At 40.4% G+C, this 24279-nt stretch overlaps 1 protein-coding gene across 3 annotated transcripts; it reads right to left on the bottom strand.

The window, feature by feature from the left end:
• Positions 1-51: 51 nt before the first annotated feature.
• Positions 52-24151, bottom strand: LOC132225279 (zinc finger protein 182). 3 transcript variants are annotated; one of them, XM_059680583.1, is made up of 6 exons: positions 23594-24151; positions 22285-22334; positions 16505-16536; positions 10297-10423; positions 9887-9982; positions 52-2970 (listed from the first exon to the last, which is right to left on the bottom strand). In XM_059680583.1, the coding sequence occupies exons 3-6, from the start codon at positions 16511-16513 to the stop codon at positions 1337-1339; spliced, it is 1866 nt and encodes a 621-aa protein (XP_059536566.1). In that variant the 5' UTR covers positions 16514-16536; positions 22285-22334; positions 23594-24151; the 3' UTR covers positions 52-1336. The 3 variants fall into 3 exon arrangements, with proteins under 3 accessions (XP_059536566.1, XP_059536564.1, XP_059536565.1); XM_059680581.1 differs by lacking the exon at positions 16505-16536 and having other exon boundaries at positions 23594-23779; positions 24007-24145; XM_059680582.1 differs by lacking the exon at positions 16505-16536 and having other exon boundaries at positions 9887-9979.
• Positions 24152-24279: the final 128 nt, after the last annotated feature.

Genomic DNA, 24279 nt, shown 5'->3' on the forward strand with positions numbered 1-24279 from the left:
AAATCTTGTATCTAGGATCTGACTTCATTATAATAGTAATAGAACAAACCATGCTTTTTAAAAGTTTTATTTATTGAGTGAAAAGGTAGTGCTTCCACACAGTACAATTTTCAAAAGTTATGAAAGGATATACTGTTGTCTCCCTAACAATTCCATCCCCCCAGCTACCCACTCCCCTTCTCTTTCCCAGAGGTAATCATGGTTACCAGCTTCTTGTGTTATCTTTCCAGAGACAGTTTATCCATACACACTAAATACTTAGCATATGTTCTCCTTTTTATATATAAATGGTAGCACATTATACTCACTATTCTGCACCTTGGTTTTTCCACCTAATAATGTATGTTGGAGAGCATCCCACATCATTGCTTAGATGGCGTCTTCAAAAGTTCTCTTTATATATTTTATTAATTTTTTCTACCTAGGAGTTGGCTGAGTCAACATACCAGGATTTCAGGAACCAGGCCCATGGTGTTGTCATATCTACAGCTTCCAACCTTTTGTTTTCACAACAGTGCAGCAGTGAATTCCTCTGTGCGTTCATCATTTTGTATATGCAGGAGTATATACATTCCTAGACGTGGAATTGCTGGAAAAGCCATGCACATTTGTGGTTTTGGTTACTTTGGAATCATTCCTCTTTAAATAAGAGTTTTTCCTGGACATGGTGTTTGCTGGAGGTTCATGTGGGAAAAGAAACCATGGCCACATTTAAGGCAGATCAGAGGTTCTCTTGCAACTGGGATTTTTTCCATTTGGTAGTTCTTTCAGACTTGGATTCTCTGAGTCAGTAAATAGGGGAAGCTATAGGGTTTGTCACAAGAAACACTGCCTTCTCTTGCCCCAACCCCCACCAATTGCTCATCCGATTAGTACAGACTAGTTTCTACTAAATATGATTAGTCTGAGCAATTCCTTGTCAAGGCCCCTGCCTATCTCTCCTTAGATGCCAAATGGATCTAGGAAACATCCTACCTCCCACCTACCCATGCTCTGGGTTACTGCTGTTGTGTTTGTATATGAACCTCTACTAAGCGTCCTTACCTGTGCTGTCTCACATCTGCAGCCTTGAGCATTCTCTGTCCTTGGAGATCTCCCACATCTGCCTGTGGCAACCCTCTCATCAGGGTTGCAGCTATCTCCTAATTTTGTCAGGTACAGAGATTACACTTCTGTTTCTTTGCTTCCCTGTAGTTTTTGGGTAAAGGTTGAGATGGGAAAAAAAGGCTGACTTTATCCCTATATTTAAACCATAAGTCAGAACATACTTAAAAAACATAGCTAACAAAATGAGATGTTCCTTCAGGGAACATAACAGACACTACTGATTTATTTTCTAATGTATAATGAGCTTTGACTTCTGGGTGTGGCCTTTCCCGTGGACTTTCTTTCCTGTATGTGTTCTCTGATGTACAATAAGGTTTGATTTTTGGGTAAAGGCTTTCCCACATTCTGTACACTTATAGGGTTTCTCTCCAGTATGAGTTCTTTGGTGTACAGTGAATGTTGATTTTTCTCTAAAGGCTTTGCCACACTCAGTGCATGCATAGGGTTTCTCTCCTGTGTGTGTTCGCTGATGTATTATGAGCTGTGATTTCTGGCTAAAAGCTTTCCAACATACAGGACATTCATAGGGTTTCTCTCCTGTGTGAATTCTCTGATGTATAATAAGCTTTGATTTTTCTCTGAAGGCTTTGCCACATTCATTACACTTATAGGGTTTTTCTTCTGTATGAGTTCTTTGATGTATAATGAGATATGATTTCTGGGAAAATGCTTTTTCACATTCATTACATTCATAGGGCTTCTCTCCTGTATGACCTCTCTGGTGTAGCATGAGATAGGATTTCTGGGAGAATGCTTTCTCACATTCATTACATTCAAAGGGTTTCTCTCCAGAATGAGTTCTCTGATGTACGCCAAGGTTTGACTTCTGGGTGAAGGTTTTCCCACACACATCACATTCATAAGGTTTCTCTCCTGTATGAGTTCTCTGATGCACAATGAGAGTTGACTTCTCATTAAAAGACTTCCCACATTCAGTACATTTATGAGGTTTCTCTCCCGTATGAGTTCTTTGATGTATAATAAGAGTTGACTTATCACTGAAAGTTTTCTTACATTCATTACATTCATGGGGTTTCTTTCCTGTATGAGTACTATGGTGTATAATTAGGTCAAGCTTCTGTATGAAAGATTCCCCACATTTGGTGCATTCATAAGTTTTCTCTCCTGTGTGGGTTTTCTGGTGGACAATGAGATTTGACTTTTGAGTGAAGGCTTTTCCACATTCATTACATTCATAGGGTTTCTCTCCTGTATGAGTCCTATAATGTATGATGACAGTTGACTTTTCTCTGAAGGCTTTTCCACATTCTGGACACTCAAAGGGTCTCTCTCCTGTATGAGTTCGTAGGTGTATAATGAGCTGAGATTTTTGACTAAAGGCTTTTCCACATTCAGTACATCCAAAGGGTTTCTCTCCCGTATGAGTTCTCCAATGTACAATGAGGTGTGACTTCTTGCTGAAGGTTTTCCTACATGCAGTACACTCAAAGGGTTTCTCTCCATTTTTAATTCTCTGATGTAGACTAAGACCTTTCTTTCTCCTGAGGGTCTTCCCACAGTCTTTATATCCATAAGTTTTCACTCCAGGAGTTGTTTTCTCATATTCAGTATGAAATAATAATTTTGCACTTCCATTATCATATCTCTTTCCTACAGAGCTTCTACTAAATAAGTCTAAATTATCTAACATATTATTTCCAAATGACTCATGTTTATGGGGTCTTTGTATTGAAGCAACAAGGTTTGTACTCATATAAAGTGTGTTTCCAAATTCATTATAGTCACGGTCACTCTTGGTGGTAATTGTTTTCTTGTCAGGGAATCCAACTTGCATCAGAAAGCATTTATCTTCATCATCCTGGTTCTGCCTCTCAATCTGTTCATCAACTTGGCAGGTTTCTTCTAGAAAGAAATAGAATAAACCATTTTTATACTCTGATATTATAGAATGGACCTTCTTTATAAATGCCCTGCCATATGAAAGCTGATGCTGTTAGCACATTTTATTAGAGTTCCTGTAGAGAGAAACTTGACCATCAAATCCTGTTCTTTTACTAAAATCCCACCTACTAGCTTTTTTGTTACTGAGAACAATCTTGCCTTGATACCTAAGTCTTTATTGCTACATTTACATCGTCTCTTATTTCCATCTACTTTGTTGACCTTATCACCCTTTATCATCATTTACCATATGAACTTTTTAAAAAGATATATATTTTTTATTGATTTTTTACAGAGAGGAAGGGAGAGGGATAGAGAGTTAGAAACATCGATGAGAGAGAAACATCGATCAGCTGCCTCCTGCACACCCCCCACTGGAGATATGTCCGCAACCAAGGTACATGCCCTTGACCAGAATCGAACCCGGGACCCTTCAGTCCGCAGGCTGACACTATCCACTGAGCCAAACCGGTCAGGGCTACCATATGAACTCTTAACTCTACCTGACTTACACTATTTATAAAAATCCTAAATTCATTATCAGAAAATTAAAGATTTAGAATAATTAGCCTTATAAAAACAAAGAAAAACCTGAAAATCTTTGCCCAATCTGGATTCACCTTTGTATCTATCTAAGCTTGCATTCACAGTTCTTCAACATCACTGTCTACTCCTATCTATACTCTTTCTACTAAAAGCTATGCCTATTATTAACTCCAAACCCTTTTTCATGTTCCATTACCCACAGAGCCTAGTCCTCCATATTCTTCTATAGTCAAAATGTGGATAACTTTTAAGAAGTTCAGTCTTTTCAAAACTTACCTCTATAACTAATTTTTATTAACTTCTAAAGTAGTTGCTCATCTGTATGTACCACTCAGTTAAAATTGCAAAGCCTTGTCTTTAATATACCATATTTCATCAGTCACAAGATGAATATCATTCCACATTTTAACATTTCTGAATCCAGAATCACCTTACAATCAATGACATGTCAAAAATTAATTGGTGGAAATTTTTCTTTCGTAGTGATATGTCTAAAAACCCAATGGTATCTTGAAGTCAATAAAATATGGTAAATACATTTTATACATCTACTTAATTTTTTGTCATTTTTGAAGTTCACTTTTGAAGTTTTCCTAAAACTTTATATGAAAAATTTCATACAGAGAAGATGAAAGAAGAGTATCAATAACTAAAATACTCATATAACCACTTAAATTTAATAAGGGTAACATTTATAATAATAATACTGAATTTTAAAATGGATCATGCAGCAGTGGTTTCCCTTCTATGACATCCTTTCTTTGGATTGCAAAGTACTAGTTCTTATCTAGGAGTGAACATTAGAATCACAGAAAAAGCATTTACAAAATACATCTGATGGGACCCAAGTTCCACCAAGTATCTACTGAATAGGACCTTCTTATGTGGTAAGAAGCATAGTACATGTGGCTAGGGAAGTGGTCAGCAAACTGCGGCTTGTGAGCCACATGCGGCTCTTTGGCCCTTGAGTGTGGCTCTTCCACAAAATACCACGTGCGGGCGCGCATGTACAGTGCAATTGAAACTTCGTGGCTCATGCACAGAAGTCGGTATTTTGTGGAAGAGCCACACTCAAGAGGCCAAAGAGTCGCATGTGGCTTGTGAGCCACAGTTTTCCAACCACTGGGCTAGGGTCATGGGTTCTCTAGCCCAGGATCAAAGCCTGCCTTGGCCTTTCACTTGTTCTGTGAACTTAGGCAAGTTATCTATTTGTGTCTTACTTTCCCACCTAGAAAACAGGAATTATAACAGTGCCCACCCAAATGTTTAGTGATATAATTAAATTACTTAGTATATATGGCACATAAGAAATGTTTTCAATTTAAAAAAAGTGTTTTCAAATGTTTACTAGAACAATTAATATACTACTACTACTATTACTACTACTACAACTACTACTAATATTATGATTAAGAGCCAATATATTACTATTGAAAATAAGGAATATCTCAATGTAATTCACATGTTCTTGAATAGCAAGTGAAAACACAGTTAATAAAACTGTGCAGAGTAGGCTAACATTTTTCTGAAGAAGGGAAAATATATAAATACATATTTATATAGGGTCCTGTGAAAAACAATGGAAAGATACACTTTCAAATTTTAATAAATGGTTACATCTGATGCTAGTGTTAACCTATAGGGAGAAGGAAAGAAGAGAGTGGGAGGGAGAAGGGAAAGAAGCTGGACTTCTTGGAAAATACCTGTTCTCTAGATTTGACTTTGAAACCAAACAAATACTTGTGTTAAAAAGAAACAACAGATCCAAATTGGAGTCACTTGTAGTAAGCCCCACCAAGGGTTAATAATTGCAGTCTTAGTCTCTCCCAAGAGTAGAATTTTAAAACCACTCTAGAATTTCCTAATCAACACTAATGAGGTAATCTGCCTAGTAAGATCCCCTCGCTTCCCCTAAGGGAAAGTGACCTGACCATACCTGAAATAATACTCTTTTAAACCTCCTTGTCCCACTCTCCTTCTACCTATAAAAACCTACCATGTTGTACAACTCCTTGAAGCTCCCTTCTATTTGCTAGATGGAATGCTCTCTGATTCATAACTTGTTTACTACTGTCAATTACATCTTCAAAGTTACTCGCTTGAATTTTTGTTCCTTAACATTTGCAAATTTTATATAATCAGACATCAAAATTCAATAGAAAAGGATTCCCTAATATCCTCTCATCTATATTTCCTAACAACCATGCTGAAAAGTCTTGATTCTCAATGGCACCAACATGATTACTTCAACTGATTCAACCCTCTATATTCAGCAGTCTCGGAATAACACTAACATTACTACTATAAAAAATAATATAAGTACAATCAACAATAAAAAAAAATAAAAAAAAAATAAAAAAATAAAATAATAATATAAGTGGAGCCACTTTAAAATGGAGTTAGAGCTGCTATCCTAGAGGAACTGCCTTGCCCATGTTACTCCTCAAACCTTTGAATGTTAAAAACAGGACAAAAAAACCCCAAACCTTTGGATTGGGCCTAAGGCAACACTGTATTTCAAACAACTGCTTGGAAAGATAATAAAAAAGCAGATATGCCTGACTGGTTTGGCTCAGTGGATAGAGCATCGGCCTGCGGACTGAAGGGTCCCAGGTTCGATTCCGGTCTAGGGCATGTACCTTGGTTGTGGCCACATCCCCAGTGGGAGGTGTGCAGGAGGCAGCTGATAGATGTTTCTCTCTCATTGATGTTTCTGGCTCTCTATCTCTCTCCCTTCCTCTCTGTAAAAAAATCAATAAAATATATTTTTTAAAAAAGCAGATATTATAACTAGAGAACTGATTACTACCAAACTACTGGACTGAAAATTAAAAACATTGTTTAAAATTAGCATCACTATGATAGCTTATCTACATCTATAGAAATTACTTCTTTCTACTGATATGATTGTTTCCCTTCCCTTTGTCATTAATACCCCTTACCTTTGTCTCCTAATCAGAACACTATTTGGGTTTCTGCGTGAATCATTGCTTCCCGAATAAGTATTCTTCTTTTTAAGAACTTTAAAATTTATTTTTCAATTACAGTTTATATTCAATATTATTTTCTATTAGTTTCAGATGTAGAGGATAATGGTTAGACAATCATATACTTTACAAAGTGTTCCCTTCCATATGTCCAGTACCCAACTGGCACCAATCATAGTTACTCCAATATTACTGATTATATTCCCTATACTGTACTTTACATCCCCATGACTATTTTGTAACTACCAATTTATACTGAATACCTATTCTTTTTTACCTCAAATAAATGCTGTTGCCTCTCACTTTGGCCTTTTATTTTTAGATTAACAATATCACTAGGTGTGATATTAATTAAAAATGTTTAACTCCAGAATTTGATTTGGAAATACCAACTTGAATATATGATGTATTTTCTCTTAAAAATATCTTTTTTACATAGTTCCTAAAGGCTTAGAAACCATTCCTTAACATCTAAATTGTGGTCTCACAACATTTACCATGAAAAAGAAATTGGGGCTTCATAGAAGAAGTGTCTGATTTCAGGGCAGAGGAAGGAAATATGTGAAATGATCCTTGAACATCTTGTAACAGAAAGCAAGGAATCTACCAAAGACTCAGAAGCCAATTTGAAGGAGTTTCCTTTGGCCAGTTAATTAGTGGAGATGGGGTAAGGGAAAGTTCTTTACAGAAGACTACAAACATACAAATGTAGAAGGAATGATAGAAAATTCATCATTTTTCAACCATATAAGTAATAACTGATTTAGGCAAGAATCATCATGGAATGCTAAAACCACTGAATAAAAAATTTTTGAGGAACAGGATATTTACACAGTTTGGCAGTTCCACAAAATGTTAAACACACAGTTATCACACTGTTCAACAATTCCACTCCTATGTATGTACTCTAAAGAAATGAAAACATACATCACCACCAAAACTTCTACATTAATGTTCATAGAACCATCAAAGTGTAAACAACCTAAATGTCCCAAAAAATGAAAATCAAAATGTGGTATCCTATATAATAAAGAGCTAATATGCAAATGGTCATCACACCCTCATGCTCTCATGCCATCATGCCATAACAGCTCAGACACTCAACACTGGGGAGAGAGGAATGGGGACCATCCAGGCACAAATGAGTTCATGAGAGAGCAATGGGGACCAGCCAGGCTGTGGCCCGGGAGAGGGACAAGCTTTCCACCCTGCGGTCCTGGATGCCAGGGACTGCACCTGCACCTGCAGCCTGGAAGAGGGACAATCCACATGCCCATGGTCCCCACGGTTCCAGGCACCAGCGGCTGTGCCTACGGCCTGGGAGAGGGACAAGCCTCCCACCCTGTGGTCCTGGGAGCCAGCACCTGCGGCTGTGGCCCAGGTGAAGCAACCCGTCCACAGTCCCCTGGGGCTATGGTTGGCCCGGGTGAGGCTGGCCCGAGTCCTGGGTGCTTGTGGCCGGCCAGAGGGAGGGAATCCCGGGTCTGGTGCCTGTGACCGGCCAGAGGAGGGAATCCTGGGTCCCAGGTGATGGGCGAGGCAGAGGCAGTTGGGGCGATCAGGTCAGCAGGGGAGCAATTAGGGATTATCAGGCAGGCAGGCAGAGATGTTAGGGGGGATCAGGCAGGCAGAGGTGGTTAGGGGCAATCAGGCAGCCAGACAGGCGAGAAGTTAGGAGCCAGCAGTCCTGGATTGCAAGAGGCAGTCAGACATTCCCCAAGGGGTCCCAGATTGGAGATGGTGCAGGCTGGGCTGAAGGAGCCCCCTCCCATGCACGAATTTCGTGCACTGGGCCTCTAGTATCCATATAATGGAATATTATTCTGCCATAAATGAAGTACAGACACATGCTACAATATGGATGGACAATCCCTGAAAACATGCCAAGAAGTAAAAGAAACCAGGCATTAAAGGCCATATTTTTATATGGTTCCATTTATATGAAATGTCCAGAAAAGGCAAAACCATAGACAGAAAGTAGATTAGTAGTTGCCAGAGGATGGGCAGGGAATGGAGAGTGACTAATAAGAGATAGGGGTTTCACCCTAGCTGGTTTTGCTCAGTGGGTAGAGCATCAGCCTATGGACTGAAAGGTCCTGGGTTCGATTCCGGTCAAGGGCACATGCCTGGGTTGTGGGCTCAATCCCCAGTAGGGGGTGTGCAGGAGGCAGCCAGCCGATCAATGATACTCTCTGATCATTGATGTTTCTATCTCTCTCTCCCTCTCCCTTCCTCTCTGAAATCAATAAAAATATATTAAAAAAAATTTTTTTTAAAAGAGATAGGGTTTTCTTTTTGGAGTGATTATAGTGCTCTAAAAGTGATGGTTGCAGCCCTGGCCCATGTGGCTCAATTGATTGGGTGTTGTCCCCTACACCAAACGGTTGCTAGTTTGATTTCAGGTCAAGGTATGTTCCAGGGTTTCCAGTGGGGACGTGCAAGAGGCAGCCTCTCTCTCTCTCTCTCTCCCTTTCTCTCTCTCTCTCTCTCTCTCTCTCTCTCTCTCTCTCTCTCTCTCTCCCTTCCTCTCTCTCTAAAAAAAAGTCAATAAAATAAATAAAAATAAAAGTGATGGTTGCAGAACTCTATGAATGTACTAAAAAGTTACTGAATTTGTGTACCTCAGAGTGAATTTTATGGTATGTGAATTTTATCTCAATAAAGTTCTTTTTAAAAAGAGATCAACAAGCCTTAGCTGGTTTGGCTCAGTGGATAGAGCGCCGGCCTGAGGACTGAAGGGTCTTGGGTTCAATTCTGGTCAAGGGCACATGCCCAGGCTGCAGGCTCAATCCCTAGTGGAGGGTATACAGGAGGCAGCCGATCCATGATTCTTTCTCATCATGGATGCTTCTATCTCTCTCTCTCTCCCTCTCCCTTGTCTCTGAAATCAATAAAAATATCGTTTAAAAGAGATAATCTAGATGTTTTAGGAGAATAAATCTGATAGGAATATCTAAGCTTAATGGAATCAGATAATTCAATCTGAAATTGCAGCACTAGCCTAGGCCTGTGACTAATGTGGGCCTGTCTTTAGATACAATAGTGAGAAATGAGAATGGTAGAAGTGCAGGGCAGGAGATTGGCATATACAGGACACGTATATATGGGGAAAGGAGCTGTACAGAAACTTGTGGGTGAGCACCAACTTAAGAAGAGTGGTCTGGTGGGTGTGGGACAGAAGAGTGGTATCAGTCTTATGTCTGTGGAGTTCATGTCCCTGTCCTCAAACAACAATAAAGGCCACAACATTTCCCAGCTATCTCTGAAAGCCCTTTCAGAGGTCCTCAGCCCTGACTGACAAGCTGGGACCTCCTGTCCTCATAGCCTGGGTCAATCCCACTTACCTGGAAAGCTCCAAAGTGGGATTTTTCCTTCTGCCAGGCATGGCTCTTCTACCTCCAAATTGAGGATGAGATCTGGTTTAGTAGCTTGCTCCCCTGCTAATGAGAAAAGACAACAACACCTCCTTAGTCTTCAGAGCCTCTGAGAAAGAGGAAGGTGAAGTTTGGGGCAGCACAAGGGACCTACCACTTGACACAATGGTTAAGCCAAATCATTTCGCCTGGGTTTTGAGTTCACAAATACCTTGTCAGGAGAGCAGAGAGAGGAAAAGGTACTCTGATCCCTGGGATTCAGTGTCAAACTCTTCAAACAGTTCAGAGACTTTGAAAGTTCCCAAAATTGAGAAAATAAATACCCTTTATTGGACACAATAATCATAAACAGCAAAATTACCCAAGGAAGTCATTCTTACCCACAGAGACCAGGTTGCTGTAGGTCTCCAGCATCACGTCCCTGTACAGGATCCTCTGTGGAGAATTCAGATACTGCCACTCCTCCTGAGTGAAATCCACAGCCACATCCTCAAATGTCACGAGTCCCTGTAATTGCACATTCATTTTATACTAAAATGCTGATCATTGGGTGATGAGGATGGAATTTAAGGAAACTTCTGTTTGGGTTCCCAGTTCATGATGATGACTTAATATAGGATGCCTACTTCATATCAAGTTAGTGACCTACTTTGTGGGAAACTCACAAATCAGTAGAAAAAAACTATTCCGTTAAATAATAGAACACGTATGACAATGTGGTATTAGCACAAGGCTAGACAAATAGTCCAGTAGAACTAAAAAGATAATCCAAATATGTATGGACACCTGAGTTATGACAGAGTTGGCCTACAAAACAGTGGGAAGAGAGGATGATCTTTTCAAATAAATGTGGATGGGTTACTGGATATCTATATGAGGGGAAATGACATTTAACCCTTAATAGTCACCATACACAAAAATCAATTACAGGTAAATTGTAAATGTAATGTGAAAGATAACACAATAACGTGTCTAGAAAATAATATAGGAAAATGTTTTCATAGTCTTTGGATATGGAAATAATTCTAAAATATTCTTAAAGGAAAACAGTTATAAACGTTATAAGATTGAAAGTACAACAGTAAAAAAAAGGAAGCTATAGATGGGGAAATTATCTGCAATATTCACAAGTGATAAAGGGATCTTTTCTGGAACATAACCTCTACAAATCAGTAAGGATCATACAAACAACACAAAAATAGACAAGAGATGTGAATAGGCACTTCACTAAAAAGAAAAACCAAATGACCTATGAACATGAGAAAATGTACTTGACCTCATTAGCACTCAGATAACCAATGAAATGTACTCAATCCCATGAGCTCTCAGGTAAATGAAAATTTAGGCCACAATGAGACACCACTATGCACCCTCCAGAGAGGTTACAATTAAGTAGGCTAAAATACAATAATATTGTTTTGATATAGGAACTTTCACACACTGTTAGTAGGAATGTAAACTGGTATAACTGCTTGGGGCAACAGTTAGCCATTATTTACTCAAGATAATGATTTGCATACACTATGATCCAGTGATTCTACCCAAAGGTAAACACCTTAGAGAAAATCATGCACATATGCTCCAGAAAACAAGTACAGAGATGTTCACTGCAGCACTATTTCTAATACTTAATTGAGGAGAAAATAAAAACGTCTCTCAACAATACAATAGGTAAATTGTGGCCCAGTCATTCAGTGAAATACTGTATGGTAATGAAAATAATGAATTACAACTGTATATCCAACATAGATAAATCTCACAGATATACTGCTGAGTAAAAGAATTCAGACACAAAATAGTATATACTGCATGATTCTATCCTATATAATAAAAGCATAATATGCTAAGTGTCCAACTGTTCAACCAGTCACTATGACACACACTGACCACCAGGGGGCAGACGTTCCAACCGGTAGGTTAGCTTGCTGCTGGGGTCCAGCCAATCAGGATTGGGCGAGACGGGCTGGACACACCCTGGAGCCCTCCCATGGTCCCTCCCTGGCTGGCCAACCTCCTGTGGTCCCTCTCCAGCCAGCCAGCCCTGATTGACCTCAATGGGGACTGGGCAAGACAGGCCGGACACTCACTGGAGCCCTCCTGCGGTCCCTCCCCAGCCCCAATCATGCACCAATGGGGTCCCTTGGCCTGGCCTGCACCCTCTCGCAATCTGCAGGCCAGGTTGAGGGACCCCACGCACTGGGCCTCTAGTTTATGTGTAGTAAGAGAACAGGTAAGGCCAATCCATGATGTAGAACTCAGGAGAGTGATCAACTTTGGGAGTGGTATTGATTGGGAGAGGGCATAAGTGGGGATTCAGAAGTCTTAATTATGTCTTAATCTTGACCAATGGGGTGGTTACACAGTGTGTTCACTTTGCGATAATCCATCAAGCTGGAGACTTATAAACTATACTTCATGTATGTTATAATTAAACTAGAGGCCTGATGCATGAAATTCATGCTAGGTGGCTTGCCTCGGCCCTCGCAGCCCCGGCTTTGTCCAGAAGGTCGTCTGGAAGGTTGTTTGGCTGTCTGGTCTAATTAGCATATCATACTTTTATTATTATAGATGTATTTTATATCTTCATACTTAAAAAATATTTCCAACAAAATTTCAAAGGCAATTGAATGCAAAATGGGAGTTCCCACTTCAACAAGTGGTATTGGAACAATTGGATATTCATATGCAAAAAAATATTATTCACCATTTAAGTAGACCTAAGGAGAAAATCCATATGATTAAAAGAATTAACATAAGAAATGCTGATCCAAAAATATTAAAACAGAATTCAATACCCAATCCTGATTTAAGATTACAATTGATGGTAATTTCCTTAAAATAACCAAAGATAAACAGACAGACAGACAGCTAGATAAATGAGGGAGGGAGGGAGGGAGAGAGGGAGGGAGGGAGGGGGGGAGGAAGGGAAAGAAGGAGGGAGGGGGAGGGGGAGGAAAGAAGGACAGACTGGAATGGAAGGAAGAAAGAATAGAAGGATGTTTTGCATGGGAGTCTTGGGTCACCATGGATAGTATAATAATGTGATTTTTTGGGGGAGGGGCTTTGGGTCACTCCCTGAGGGGCTGGAGATGGCGAGTAGCCACGTGGAAAATCATATCTATAAAATGAAACCTAACAAAATCTCTGGACACCAAGGCTCATGTGAGTATCCTTGGTTGGCAGAACTCCATGGGTACTATCACACATCCCAACTTCATGGGGAGAGAAAAATGGAAGCCCCAAATTTAGTCATTTCTTGAACCCTGCCCTATGCACTTTTTCCCTTGGTGGATTCTAATCTGTGTCCTCTCCCTGTAAAAAGCCATAACCATGAGTATAACAGCTTTCAGTGAGTTCTATGAGCCCTTTCAGTGAATTATCAAACCTAAGGGTGCTGTTGGGACCCCAAGATTGTAGGTAGTGTCAGAAGTGAGAGTGGTCTCTTATGGGGACTGTTTCCTCCAACTTCAGATTTGTCAAACTCTTCAAAGACAGAATGACACAAAGATGTAATTATCCCTAAATTAATATATAAATTTAATGTGACCCAAATTTAATAAAACAAGCTCTTTAACGGTACTAACAAGATAATACTAAAAGTCATATAAAAAATACATGTGCAAGAGTAGCTAGAAAAACAGTGGAAATAAAAACTGTAATAGCCCACCCTCACAAAGTAACTAGAGGATACCTTGATGTATGCATTCTCTCAAAGACAGGATAACAGATCCACATTGTAATAAATGGTAACAGGACAACTGGACAGCCAGTTGGAAAGGATAAATTGGATCCATACCTCATACCATACACAAGAATAAACACCAAATGGATCAGGGGGCTAAATGTAAAATATTTAAACCCTACAAAGTATTATAAGAAAGCCTGGTTGAATGCCTGGGTAACCTGAATAAAGGGAAAGACTTGCTAACTGTAAGTAAAGGTACAGATGCAATAAAAGATTTATAAATAAAACCATGAAAATATAAAAACACTTTTGCAAGTCTAAACACATAAATCCAAAGACAAATGACAAACTAGGGGGGAAATTGTTGCAACATGTATCACAGATTAATATCCTTAATATATAAAGTACTCTTAAAAACCAAAGGGAGGGGAACAAATACCTGATAGAAAATTATAAAGAAGGGACAATTGACAAAAAAAGATCTAAAAATGGCTCTTAAATATATGAAATTATTTTCAACTCACTCATAGTAAGAATAATACCAATTCTAACTATAGAGAGATATCATTTCTTACCTAGCAGATTGAAAAAAAAAATAAAAGTTTTAAAAGCCTGACAACATACTCTATTAGTGCAACCATGTAGAAACAGACTCTATCATACAATGCTAGTGGGAGTGGAAACAGTACAACCTCTACAGGAGGGAATTTGGCAATATCTAACAAAACTACCATTTGATCCAGCAATGTCACTTGTAGGAATTTAAATAGGAGATATATTTAAACAATAAGTAAACAACATATGCACAACATATTTTGTTGCAGCATTATTCTTAATTGCAAAATACTGGAAACAATCAAAATTCTCATGTACACGGGAGAATGGTTAAACAAACTGATATATCCACTAACACAGGGATAGGGAATGTCGAGCCCACGGGCCGCATAAGGCCTGGGAAATCATTTGATCTGGTCCTGCCAAGGCATTAGGGGTGAGTTAATTAAATGTTTGACCAAATATAGCAGGCTAATTTTTAAGTTGATAATTTTATATGGCCCTTGAATGATGTTATAATTATCTAAATGGCCCTTGGCAGAAAAAAAGCTTCCCCACCCCTGATCTAAATAAATAGAGAGACATGCCGTGTTCATGGATTGGAAGCCACAATTGATAATAAAGATATCAATTCTCTCCAAACTGATCTACAAGTTTAAATCAATTCCTGTAAAAACCTTAGCAAGATAATTTTTAGATATGTAACAAGATTATTCTAAAGTTTTTATAGAAAGACAAAGGCAAAGGAACAAGAATAGCTGAACAATTCTGAAAAAAACTGGATCAAATTAGAGAAATCATACTGCTTGATTTTAAGACTGTGGTACTATACAGATATATAGATAGATATAACATAATATAGTCCAGAAATAGACCCCATAAATATGGCCAATTGATATTTCACAAACTGTAAAAGCAATTCAATGGACAAAAATGGTCTTTTCAACAATCAGGGTTAGAACAAATGGGAATTCATATCCAAAATAATGAACCTTGACCTAGTCCTCACACCTTATATAACAATTAATGCAAAATGGATCACAGGTCTAAATGTAAAACGTAAAACTATAGAACTTATAGAATATGAAAAATCTTCATGACCTAGGTTTCAGCAAACAGTTCTTAGACATGATACCAAAAGCACAGCCATAAAGGAAATAATTTATAAATTGGACGTTTTCAAAATTAAAAATTCTTGCTCTGTGAACAACACTGTTAACAGAATGAAAAGACAAGCCACACACTTGAAGAAAATATTTACAAATCATGTATCTAACAAAGCACTTGTACACAGAATATATAAACTTTCAAAACTGAAAACGGTGAAGAGATTTGTAACTACAGATTGGTAGTTACAAAATAGTTATAGGGATGCAAAGTACAGCATAGGAAATATAGTCAATAATACTGTAGTAACTATTTATGGTGCCAGTTTGGTACTGGAAATATCAGGGGGAACAGTCTGTAAAGTATCTGATAGTCTAACCCAGTGATGGCGAACCTATGACACATGTGTCAGAGGTGACACGCGAACTCATTTTTTTGGTTGATTTTTCTTTGTTAAATGGCATTTAAATATATAAAATAAATATCAAAATTATAAGTCTTTGTTTTACTATGGTTGCAAAGATCAAAAAATTTCTATATGTGACATGGCACCAGAGTTAAGTTAGGGTTTTTCAAAACGCTGACACGCCAAGCTCAAAAGGTTCGCCATCACTGGTCTAACCACTATGTTGTATATCTGAAACTAATATAAAATATTGACTGTAAACTATAATAGAAAATTTTTAAAAATTAAAAAAACTGAATAGTGAGAAAACAATCAAATTTAAAAATAGGCAAAGAACTTGACTGAGCAGACACTTCACCAAAGAGAATATGCAAAAAGTAAATAAGCATATGTAAAAAGATATTCAACATCAGCCATTGGGGAAATGCAAATTAAAACAATGATAAGATACCATTATACAACTAGAATGAATAAAATTAAAAGTACTGACAATACCAAGGGCTGGCAAAAATGTGAAGCAATTAGAATTCTTACTAGTACACAATGCTGGTGAAAATAAAAAGTGATTCAACCACTCTGGAAAACAATTTGGCAGATTCTTAAAAAGTTAAACAGCCCTGGCTGGTTTGGCTCAGTGGATAGAGCATTGGCCTGCAGACTGAAGGGTCCCAGGCTTGATTCCAGTAAAGAGCACATGCTCGGGTTGGGGGCTCGATCCCCAGTAGGGGGCATGCAGGAGGCAGCCAATCAATGATTCTCTCTCAGCATTGATTTTTCTACCTCTCTCTCCCTTTCCCTTCCTCTGAAATCAATTTTTTAAAAAAGTTAAACATACCTTTACCATATGACCCAGCAATCCGATATTTACTGTAGAGAAATGAAAACAGGTGTTCACACAAAAACTTGTTATGAATGTTTAAAGTAGCTCTCCTGATAATTGCCAAAACTGGGAATAATTCAAATGTCTTTCAACAGGAGAATGGATCAACAAGCTGTGGTACATCTATAGTGTAGAATACCACTCAGCAATAAAAAGGAAAGAACTACTGACACACTCACAACTTGGCTGAATCTCCAGGGAATTATACTAAGTGGGGAAAAAATGCAATTTCAAAAGGTCACATACCATATGATTCAACTTATATCATTTCTTGAAATGACAAAATTCTACAAATGGAGATCAGTAATTGCTAGTTTAGGAATGGTATAAAGGGGTGGATGTGACTATAAAAGGGCAACATAAGGGATCCTTGCATTGATGGAACTGTGTCCTGACCATATCAGTATCAATCTCCTGGTTGTGACATTGTATTATAGTTTTGCGAGATGTTAACATTGGGAGAAACTGGGTAAAGGACACAAAGGATTTCTCTGTATTATTTTTACATTGCATGTCAATCATTTATCTCAAAATACAGTTTAAGTTTTTTATAAGTTTATATACCATATGATTCCATTTATATGACATTCTTAAAAATATAAAACTGATACAGAACAGATCTGTGCTTGCCTGAGGTTACAGGTGGGGTAGCATGAGACAGTTTTGGCATGATGAAACTATTCTATACCCTACAGATTAGTTACACCAATTTATAAATGTGTTAAGATTTATTGGACTGGACAACAACAAAATCAATTTTAATGTACACTAAATTAAAAAATAGACATTTTTATTGAATTTACTGGGGTGACATTGGTTAATAAAATTATATGTTTCCCCTAAAGATTCCATCAAAAAATTATTAGATTTAATAAATGAATTCGGCAATGTAGCAGGATACAAAATTAATGCCAAGAAATCTATGGCATTTCTATACACCAATAGTGAACTTAGAGAAAGAGAGACTAAAAAAACAATCCCATTTACCATCGCACCAAAAAAATTAAGATACCTAGGAATAAACTTAACAAAGGAGGTAAAAGACCTGTACTCGGAATACTACAGGACGCTGAAAAAGGAGATAGAGGAAGACATAAACAGATGGAAGAACATCCCACGTTCATGGATTGGTAGAATCAACATCATCAAAATGTTCATACTACTGAAAGCAATCTATAGATTAAATGCACTCCCCGTTAAAATACCAACGACATATTTCACAGACCTAGAATGAACTTTCCAAAAATTCATCTGGAAAAAAAAAAGACCCCGAATAGCTGCAGCAATCCTGAGAAAGAAGAAAGAAGAATAAAATAGTTGGGATCTCAATACCAGATATCAAGCTGTATTACAAAGCCACTGTTCTCAAAACAGCCTGGTACTGGCACAAGAACAGACATATAGATCAATGGACTAGAATAGAGAACTCAGAAATTGACCCAAACCACTGTGCTCAATTAATATTTGACAAAGGAGGCAAGAGCATACAATGAAGTCAAGACAGTCTCTTTAATAAATGGTGTTGGGGAAACTGGACAGATACATGCAAAAAGATGAAATTAGACCACCAACTTACACCATACACAAAAATAAACTCAAAATGGATAAAGGACTTAAATGTAAGATGGGAAACCATAAAATACTAGAGGCATCCACAGGCAGCAGAATCTCAGACATATGTCGAAGCAATTTCTTCACCGATACAGACCTAGAGCAATGGAAACTAAAGAGAAAATAAACAAATGGCACTACATCAAAATAAGCTTTTGCACAGCAAAAGAAACCATCAACAAAACAAGAAGGCTCACTGCATGGGAGAACACATTTGACAATGTTATCACCGATAAGGGCTTAATTTCCAACATTTACAGGGAACTCATACAACTTAACAAAAGGAAGATAAACAACCCAATCAAAAAATGGGCAACGGACCTAAATAGATACTTTCAAAACAAGACATAAGGAAGGCCAAGAGACATATGAAAACATGCTCAAAGTCACTAATCATCTGAGAGATGCAAATCAAAACGACAGTGTGGTACCATCTCACACCTGTCAGAATGGCTATCATCAACAAATCAATAAGCGACAAGTGCTAGAGAGGATATGGAGAAAAAGGAACCGTCCTTCACTGCTGGTGGGAATGCAGATTGGTGCAACCACTGTGGAGAACAGTATGGAGTTTCCTCAAAAAATTAAAAATGGAACTCCCATTTGACCCAGTGATCCCACTTCTAGGAATATATCCCAAGAAACTAGAAACACCAATCAGAAAGGATATATACACCCCTATGTTCATAGCAGCACAATTCACCATAGCTAAGATCTGGAAACAGCCTAAGTGCCCATCAGCAGATGAGTGGATTAAAAAACTGTGGTTCATCTACATGATGGAATACTACGCTGCTGTAAAAAAGAAGGAATTCTTACCATTTGCAACAGTATGGAAGGACCTGGAGAGCATTATGCTAAGCGAAATAAGCCAATCAGAGAAAGATAAATATCACATGATCTCAGTCATTTCCTATCTAATAATAGACAAACATGGTAATTGACCATACCTTCACTATGCCTCCCATGGGCTAATCAGTGTGATATGCAAATTAGCCGCCAACAAAGATGGTGGCTAATTTGCATACTGCAGGCAGGGCAGGCCAGCGCAGGCCTCCATCCCAGGCCTCAGGCTGGTCCCAGAAGCCCCAGAAGCCTCCCAGAAGCCGGTGATCAGGGGGAGATGGGGGTCCCCTGCCCAGGCCTGACACCTCTGGTGGAGGCATCAGGCCTGGGCAAGGGGCCGATCTGGCCATCGGAGGGTGATGGAGGTCAGGGCCTCTGGCTGAGGTGTCTGGCTGGAGTGGGGGGTGGAGCCGGCAATCAGAGGGGTCTGGGGGTCCCCTGCCCAGGTCTGATGCCTGGGCCAGAGGCATCAGGCCTGGGTGGGGGGTAGAGCCGGTGATCGGGGGGGTATGGGAGTCCCCTGCCCAGGCCTGAAGCCTGGTCCAGAGGCATCAGGCCTGGGCGGGGGGTGGAGCTGGAAATCAGAGGGGTCTGGGGGTCCCCTGCCCAGGCCTGATGCCTCTGGCTGAGGCGTCAGGCCTGGGCGAGGAGCTGATCCGGCGATTGGAGGGTGATGGGAATTGACGCCTCTGGCCAAGGTGTCAGGCCTGGGCAAGGGGCCGATCTGGCAATTGGAGGGAGATGGGGGTCACCTGCCCAGGCCTGACACCTGGGCCAGAGGCGTCAGGCCTTGGCGGGGGGCAGGGCTGGTGATGGGGGGGAGATGGGGGTCCCCCACCTAGGCCTGAAGGCTGGGCCAGAGGTGTCAGGCCTGGGTGGGGCTCGGAGCCAGCAATGGGAGGGGTCTGGGGCTCCCCTGCCCAGGCCTGACGCCTCTGGCAGAGGCGTCAGGCCTGGGTGAGGGGCCGGTCCAGTGATCGAAGGGTGATGGGGGTCGAAGCCTCTGGCTGAGGTGTCAGGCCTGGGCGAGGGAGGAGCCAGCAATGGGAGGGAGATGGGGGTCCCCTGCCCAGGCCTGACACCTCTGGCGGAGGCATCAGGGTTTTTCACCACACTCCTGGTGAAACAAACGAAGGTCCGCTGCTGGAGGGCTAAGAAATGTCATTCTGCCCTAGCCGGTTTGGCTCAGTGGATAATGCCTTGGCCTGCCGATGGCAGGGTCTGGGTTCAATTCTGACCAAGGGCATGTACCTAGGTTGCAGGCTCCTTCCTGGCCAGGGCCCAGGTCAGGGCTCATGCAGGAGGCAACCAATCAAAGTGTTCCTCTCACTTTGATGTTTCTCTCTGTCTTTCCCTTTCTCTTTCACATTCTCTAAAAATCAATGGAAACATATCCTCAGGTGAGGATAAAAAAATAACAAAGAAATTATTATTATATGAAAGACACATCTTGAAAATGCCTAAAGAAAGTTGTCATTTTTTCATGGTGAATGGACTGGAGTCCATGTTGATGAAAAAACCTTGCTGGCTGCGGTGTCTGGCAGTGGCTGCAGCAGTGGGGTGATGGGGCTGGTGCCTTCCCACGATCAGCCCGATCAACTCCCACACAGGGAGGCCAGACTGGGGCTTAGGCCCTATCCCCAAGGGGAGCTGGGAGCGGGCCTAAGCTGTCAATAGGACATCCCCTGAGGGCTCCCAGTATGTGAGAGGGAGCAGGCTGGGCTGAGGGACACCAACCCCACAGTGCATGAATTTCGTGCACCAGGCCCCTAGTATGGAATATAATGCACAACATAAACTGATGAACAAAAACAGAACCAGAGACAGAGAAGCATCAATCAGACCATCAAACCTCAGAGGGAAGGTAGGGGAGGGTGGGGGTAAGTGGGAGAGTTCAACCAAAGGACTTGTATGCATGCATATAAGCCTAACCAATGGACAAAAACAGGGGGGTGAGGGCATGAGTGTGGAGGGGGGAGCAATGGGGAGATAGGCCACATACATAATACCTTAATCCAGTGGTTCTCAACCTTCCTAATGCCGCGACCCTTTAATACAGTTCCTCACGCTGTGGTGACCCTCAACCATAAAAATATTTTCATTGCTACTTCATTAATGTAATTTTGCTACTGTTATAAATCGTAATGTAAATATCTGATATGCAGGATGTATTTTCATTGTTACAAGTTGAACATAATTAAAGCATAGTGATTAATCACAAAAACAATATGTAATTATATATGTGTTTTCTGATGGTCTTAGGCGACCCTGTGAAAGGGTCGTTTGACCCCCAAAGGGGTCGCGACCCACAGGTTGAGAACCACTGCCTTAATCAATATAAAAATAAAATGGTAAAAAAATAAATAAAATTATATTTTTCAAGTGTACATCTCTATATTACATCATCTGTATATTGTATTGTGTGTTCATCACCCAAAGTCAAGTCTCTTTCCATCACCATTTATCACATCTTTACACTCTTCTACCTCCCCCATTCCTCTTCACCTCTGGTAATCACCATACTATTGTCTGTGTGTATGAGTATTTGTTTTTTTGCGGGTTTTTTTTGCTTAATCCCTTCACCTTTTTCACCCATCCTCGAATCTCCCTCCCCCTCTGACAGCTGTCAGTCTGTTCACTATATCCATGAGTCTGTTCCTATTTTGTTTGTTTAAAAAATAAATTCAAGGGAAAGGGAAAAGTTGGTGGACTATAGGTGTCTATAGGACTTTGTCTCTTAGCCAAATGAGAATCAAAATTCCAACTGAGAAAATTACTTTAGGAAAAATTTGAAAGACAAGCAGTTCCCTAAGATATTTCATTTCCAAATTACATTTTGACATTAGGTCTCTACTCACTGAGGAATGGTATAAGAAATATCTGTAGGAACCAGGGATTGCGTTTTTCACCAGGCTATGGTAGAAGACAATTCCACCTTCCACAGGAAGACCCAGCAAAGAAACATCTTGAAAGGCAATTGAAGAACCTTTTCTTTCCTGAGGACTTGGTGTGCTCTCCCTATTATAAGCAAGGTGAGCCAGGTTATTGGTTGTATTTCCTTCCCTCTGGCTGCCAGAGGCTCAAAGAGAAATTTGCAACTCAGCATTAGTATCTGTGACACCCTAAGTCATCCACATGCCTACATGGGCCTTGCTGCTGCTGCTCATTGTCCCTGATCCTAATGCTTACTTACAAATAATTTCCTACTTTATGTCAGAGATTCCTACATAGCTCATCATATCTATGGTAAAACAGAGGAAAGAACAGACAGGTCTTACCTGGGCTTCCGCCATTTCCTGCTCTTCTTGGGAAAAGGCAGATGCGTGAGCTGGAAGAGTGGAGAAGTGTAGAGCATATGAGAGACTATACCAGGCTTCCAGTGCCCAGAATTACCTGCCTAGAAGTCCCCTCACACCAGCCAGACATGAGACTGCTCTGTGGAAGTTTGGGCAACCATGTGGTTTTAACAACCACCTGTGTATTCTTGCCTCTTTTCCTTATATTAATATTTAACACAAAAGGTTTATTCTATGTATACTTATGCACTGACCCAGAAATTGTATTTCTAGGTATTTTCCTTAATGAAATAATATATCATAATTTCTCTGTAAGTACCTACATCTCAGCATTGACTTTAACAATGCCAAATTTAAACGATCCTATATGACCCATAATATGGAATTGATAAGGAAATACGAGATGAAATGCTATGTAGCTATTAAAAATAATGTTGTATGGAACTGTACATTTATTATCTGTGTACTTTTTATTGAGGTAACATTGGTTAATTACATTATACAAGTTTCAGGTGTGCAACATAATTTGACAACTGTATATAATACATAGCGTTCACACATCTGTGTACTTTTCTGTACATATATCTAAATTAAGTTTTTTAAATGTTATAGAATAAATATTTAAGCTGAATCACAGTAAACTTCTAAATAAGAAAAAAGTAGGTTATAAAACTGCAAGAACCCATTTTAAAACTGTACATTAAATGTTTTAAAATGCATATTCCTGCAGGGTTGGAGTGGCTCAGTGATTGAGCATCAATCTATGAACTAGGAGGTCATGGTTTGATTCCCAGTCAGGGCACATGCCCAGGTTGCCGGTTCAATCCCCAGTGGGGGGCGTGCAGGAGGCAGCTGATCAATGATTCTCTCATCATTGATGTTTCTGTCTCTGTCTCCCTCTCCCTTTCTCTCTGAAATCAATAAAAATATTTATTTTAAATGCATGCTCCTTATACACACTAAAAAATGCCTAAAAATGGGCATTTAAATGTAGGGGCATAAAATTAGTGCCTTTTGATTTTCTTTTCTATTTTCTAATTAATCTAGAAGTTAAATGTGTTACTTTAAAAAACACATTAAATAAATAAATATGTTACTTATCTGTTAACTGCCAACTTTTTAAAACATTACCCCATGGCATTAGCCCCATCCCCCCGCCCCCCCGCCCCCCCCGCCCCCCCCCACGCAGACCCTGCAGCCTCAGGCCTCGTCCCACCCACGCCAAGCCCCAGGCTCTGAGCGGACCCTTAGGCAGGTGAGTCCTCTCAGGTGCCTTCTTCCTTCTCCTCACCTCACTGGGGCCGTCTTGCCCAGGAGCCAGAAGGAAGCCTTCGGGTGCAGAGTCACTTCAGCTGGAACACTGGCACCAGGCCCCTACCTCGGGGCTTGGGCAAGGGGCCACGAACAGAGGGAGAGACTGAGCACGCCTAAGGAGGGGCCTGAGGGGTGCTATGAGCCCCTAGCGCAGGTCACTGTGCTGGAAAATGTGTAAAAGTCAACGTTTAATAAGCCCCATTCAACCCTGACTAGCCCCATAACCTTGCCCACTATTGAGCCCAAAGACCCTCATTCACTGACCTCTCGGTCCTCTATCATTCACCCCCACAACCCCCTACATCAAAGACCCCCACAAACACCCCTTTACTCGTCCTCCAGAACTCCCCATCACTCAGCCCATCACCCCTAAGCACTCGCCCCCTCAACCTCTGTCTTTCTCTCTCTCGACAACATTTCTCTGTTCGCTGCAGAGAACTAGACCAAGCAACTAGCCAAGCAACACTTCCGCTTCGGAACTAACTCGGGCTCCTCAGCCTACAGGGCTGCAGGGCTGTGTGTGTGTGTGTGTGTGTGTGTGTGTGTGTGTGTGTGCGCGCGCGCGCGCGCGCGCGCGCGCACGCTCAGTCTGAGCTGGAGCCTGAGTCCGCCAATAGTCAACAAGCGGCCCCTCCCGCCATCCGAAGCAAGCGCGACAAGACT

The sequence above is a fragment of the Myotis daubentonii genome, chromosome X, assembly GCF_963259705.1.
Source record: "Myotis daubentonii chromosome X, mMyoDau2.1, whole genome shotgun sequence".
Lineage (NCBI taxonomy): Eukaryota > Metazoa > Chordata > Mammalia > Chiroptera > Vespertilionidae > Myotis > Myotis daubentonii.

Bases quoted from the DNA above. Each gene is read 5' to 3' on its own strand.
- LOC132225279 (XM_059680581.1), bottom strand. The intron at 9,983-10,296 runs GTAAGAATGACT...TTTTCTCATTAG, and splicing joins CAGCAACCTGGTCTCTGTGG to CAGGGGAGCAAGCTACTAAA. The intron at 2,971-9,886 runs GTAAGTGGGATT...ATTTCTTTCTAG, and splicing joins CCCACTTTGGAGCTTTCCAG to AAGAAACCTGCCAAGTTGAT.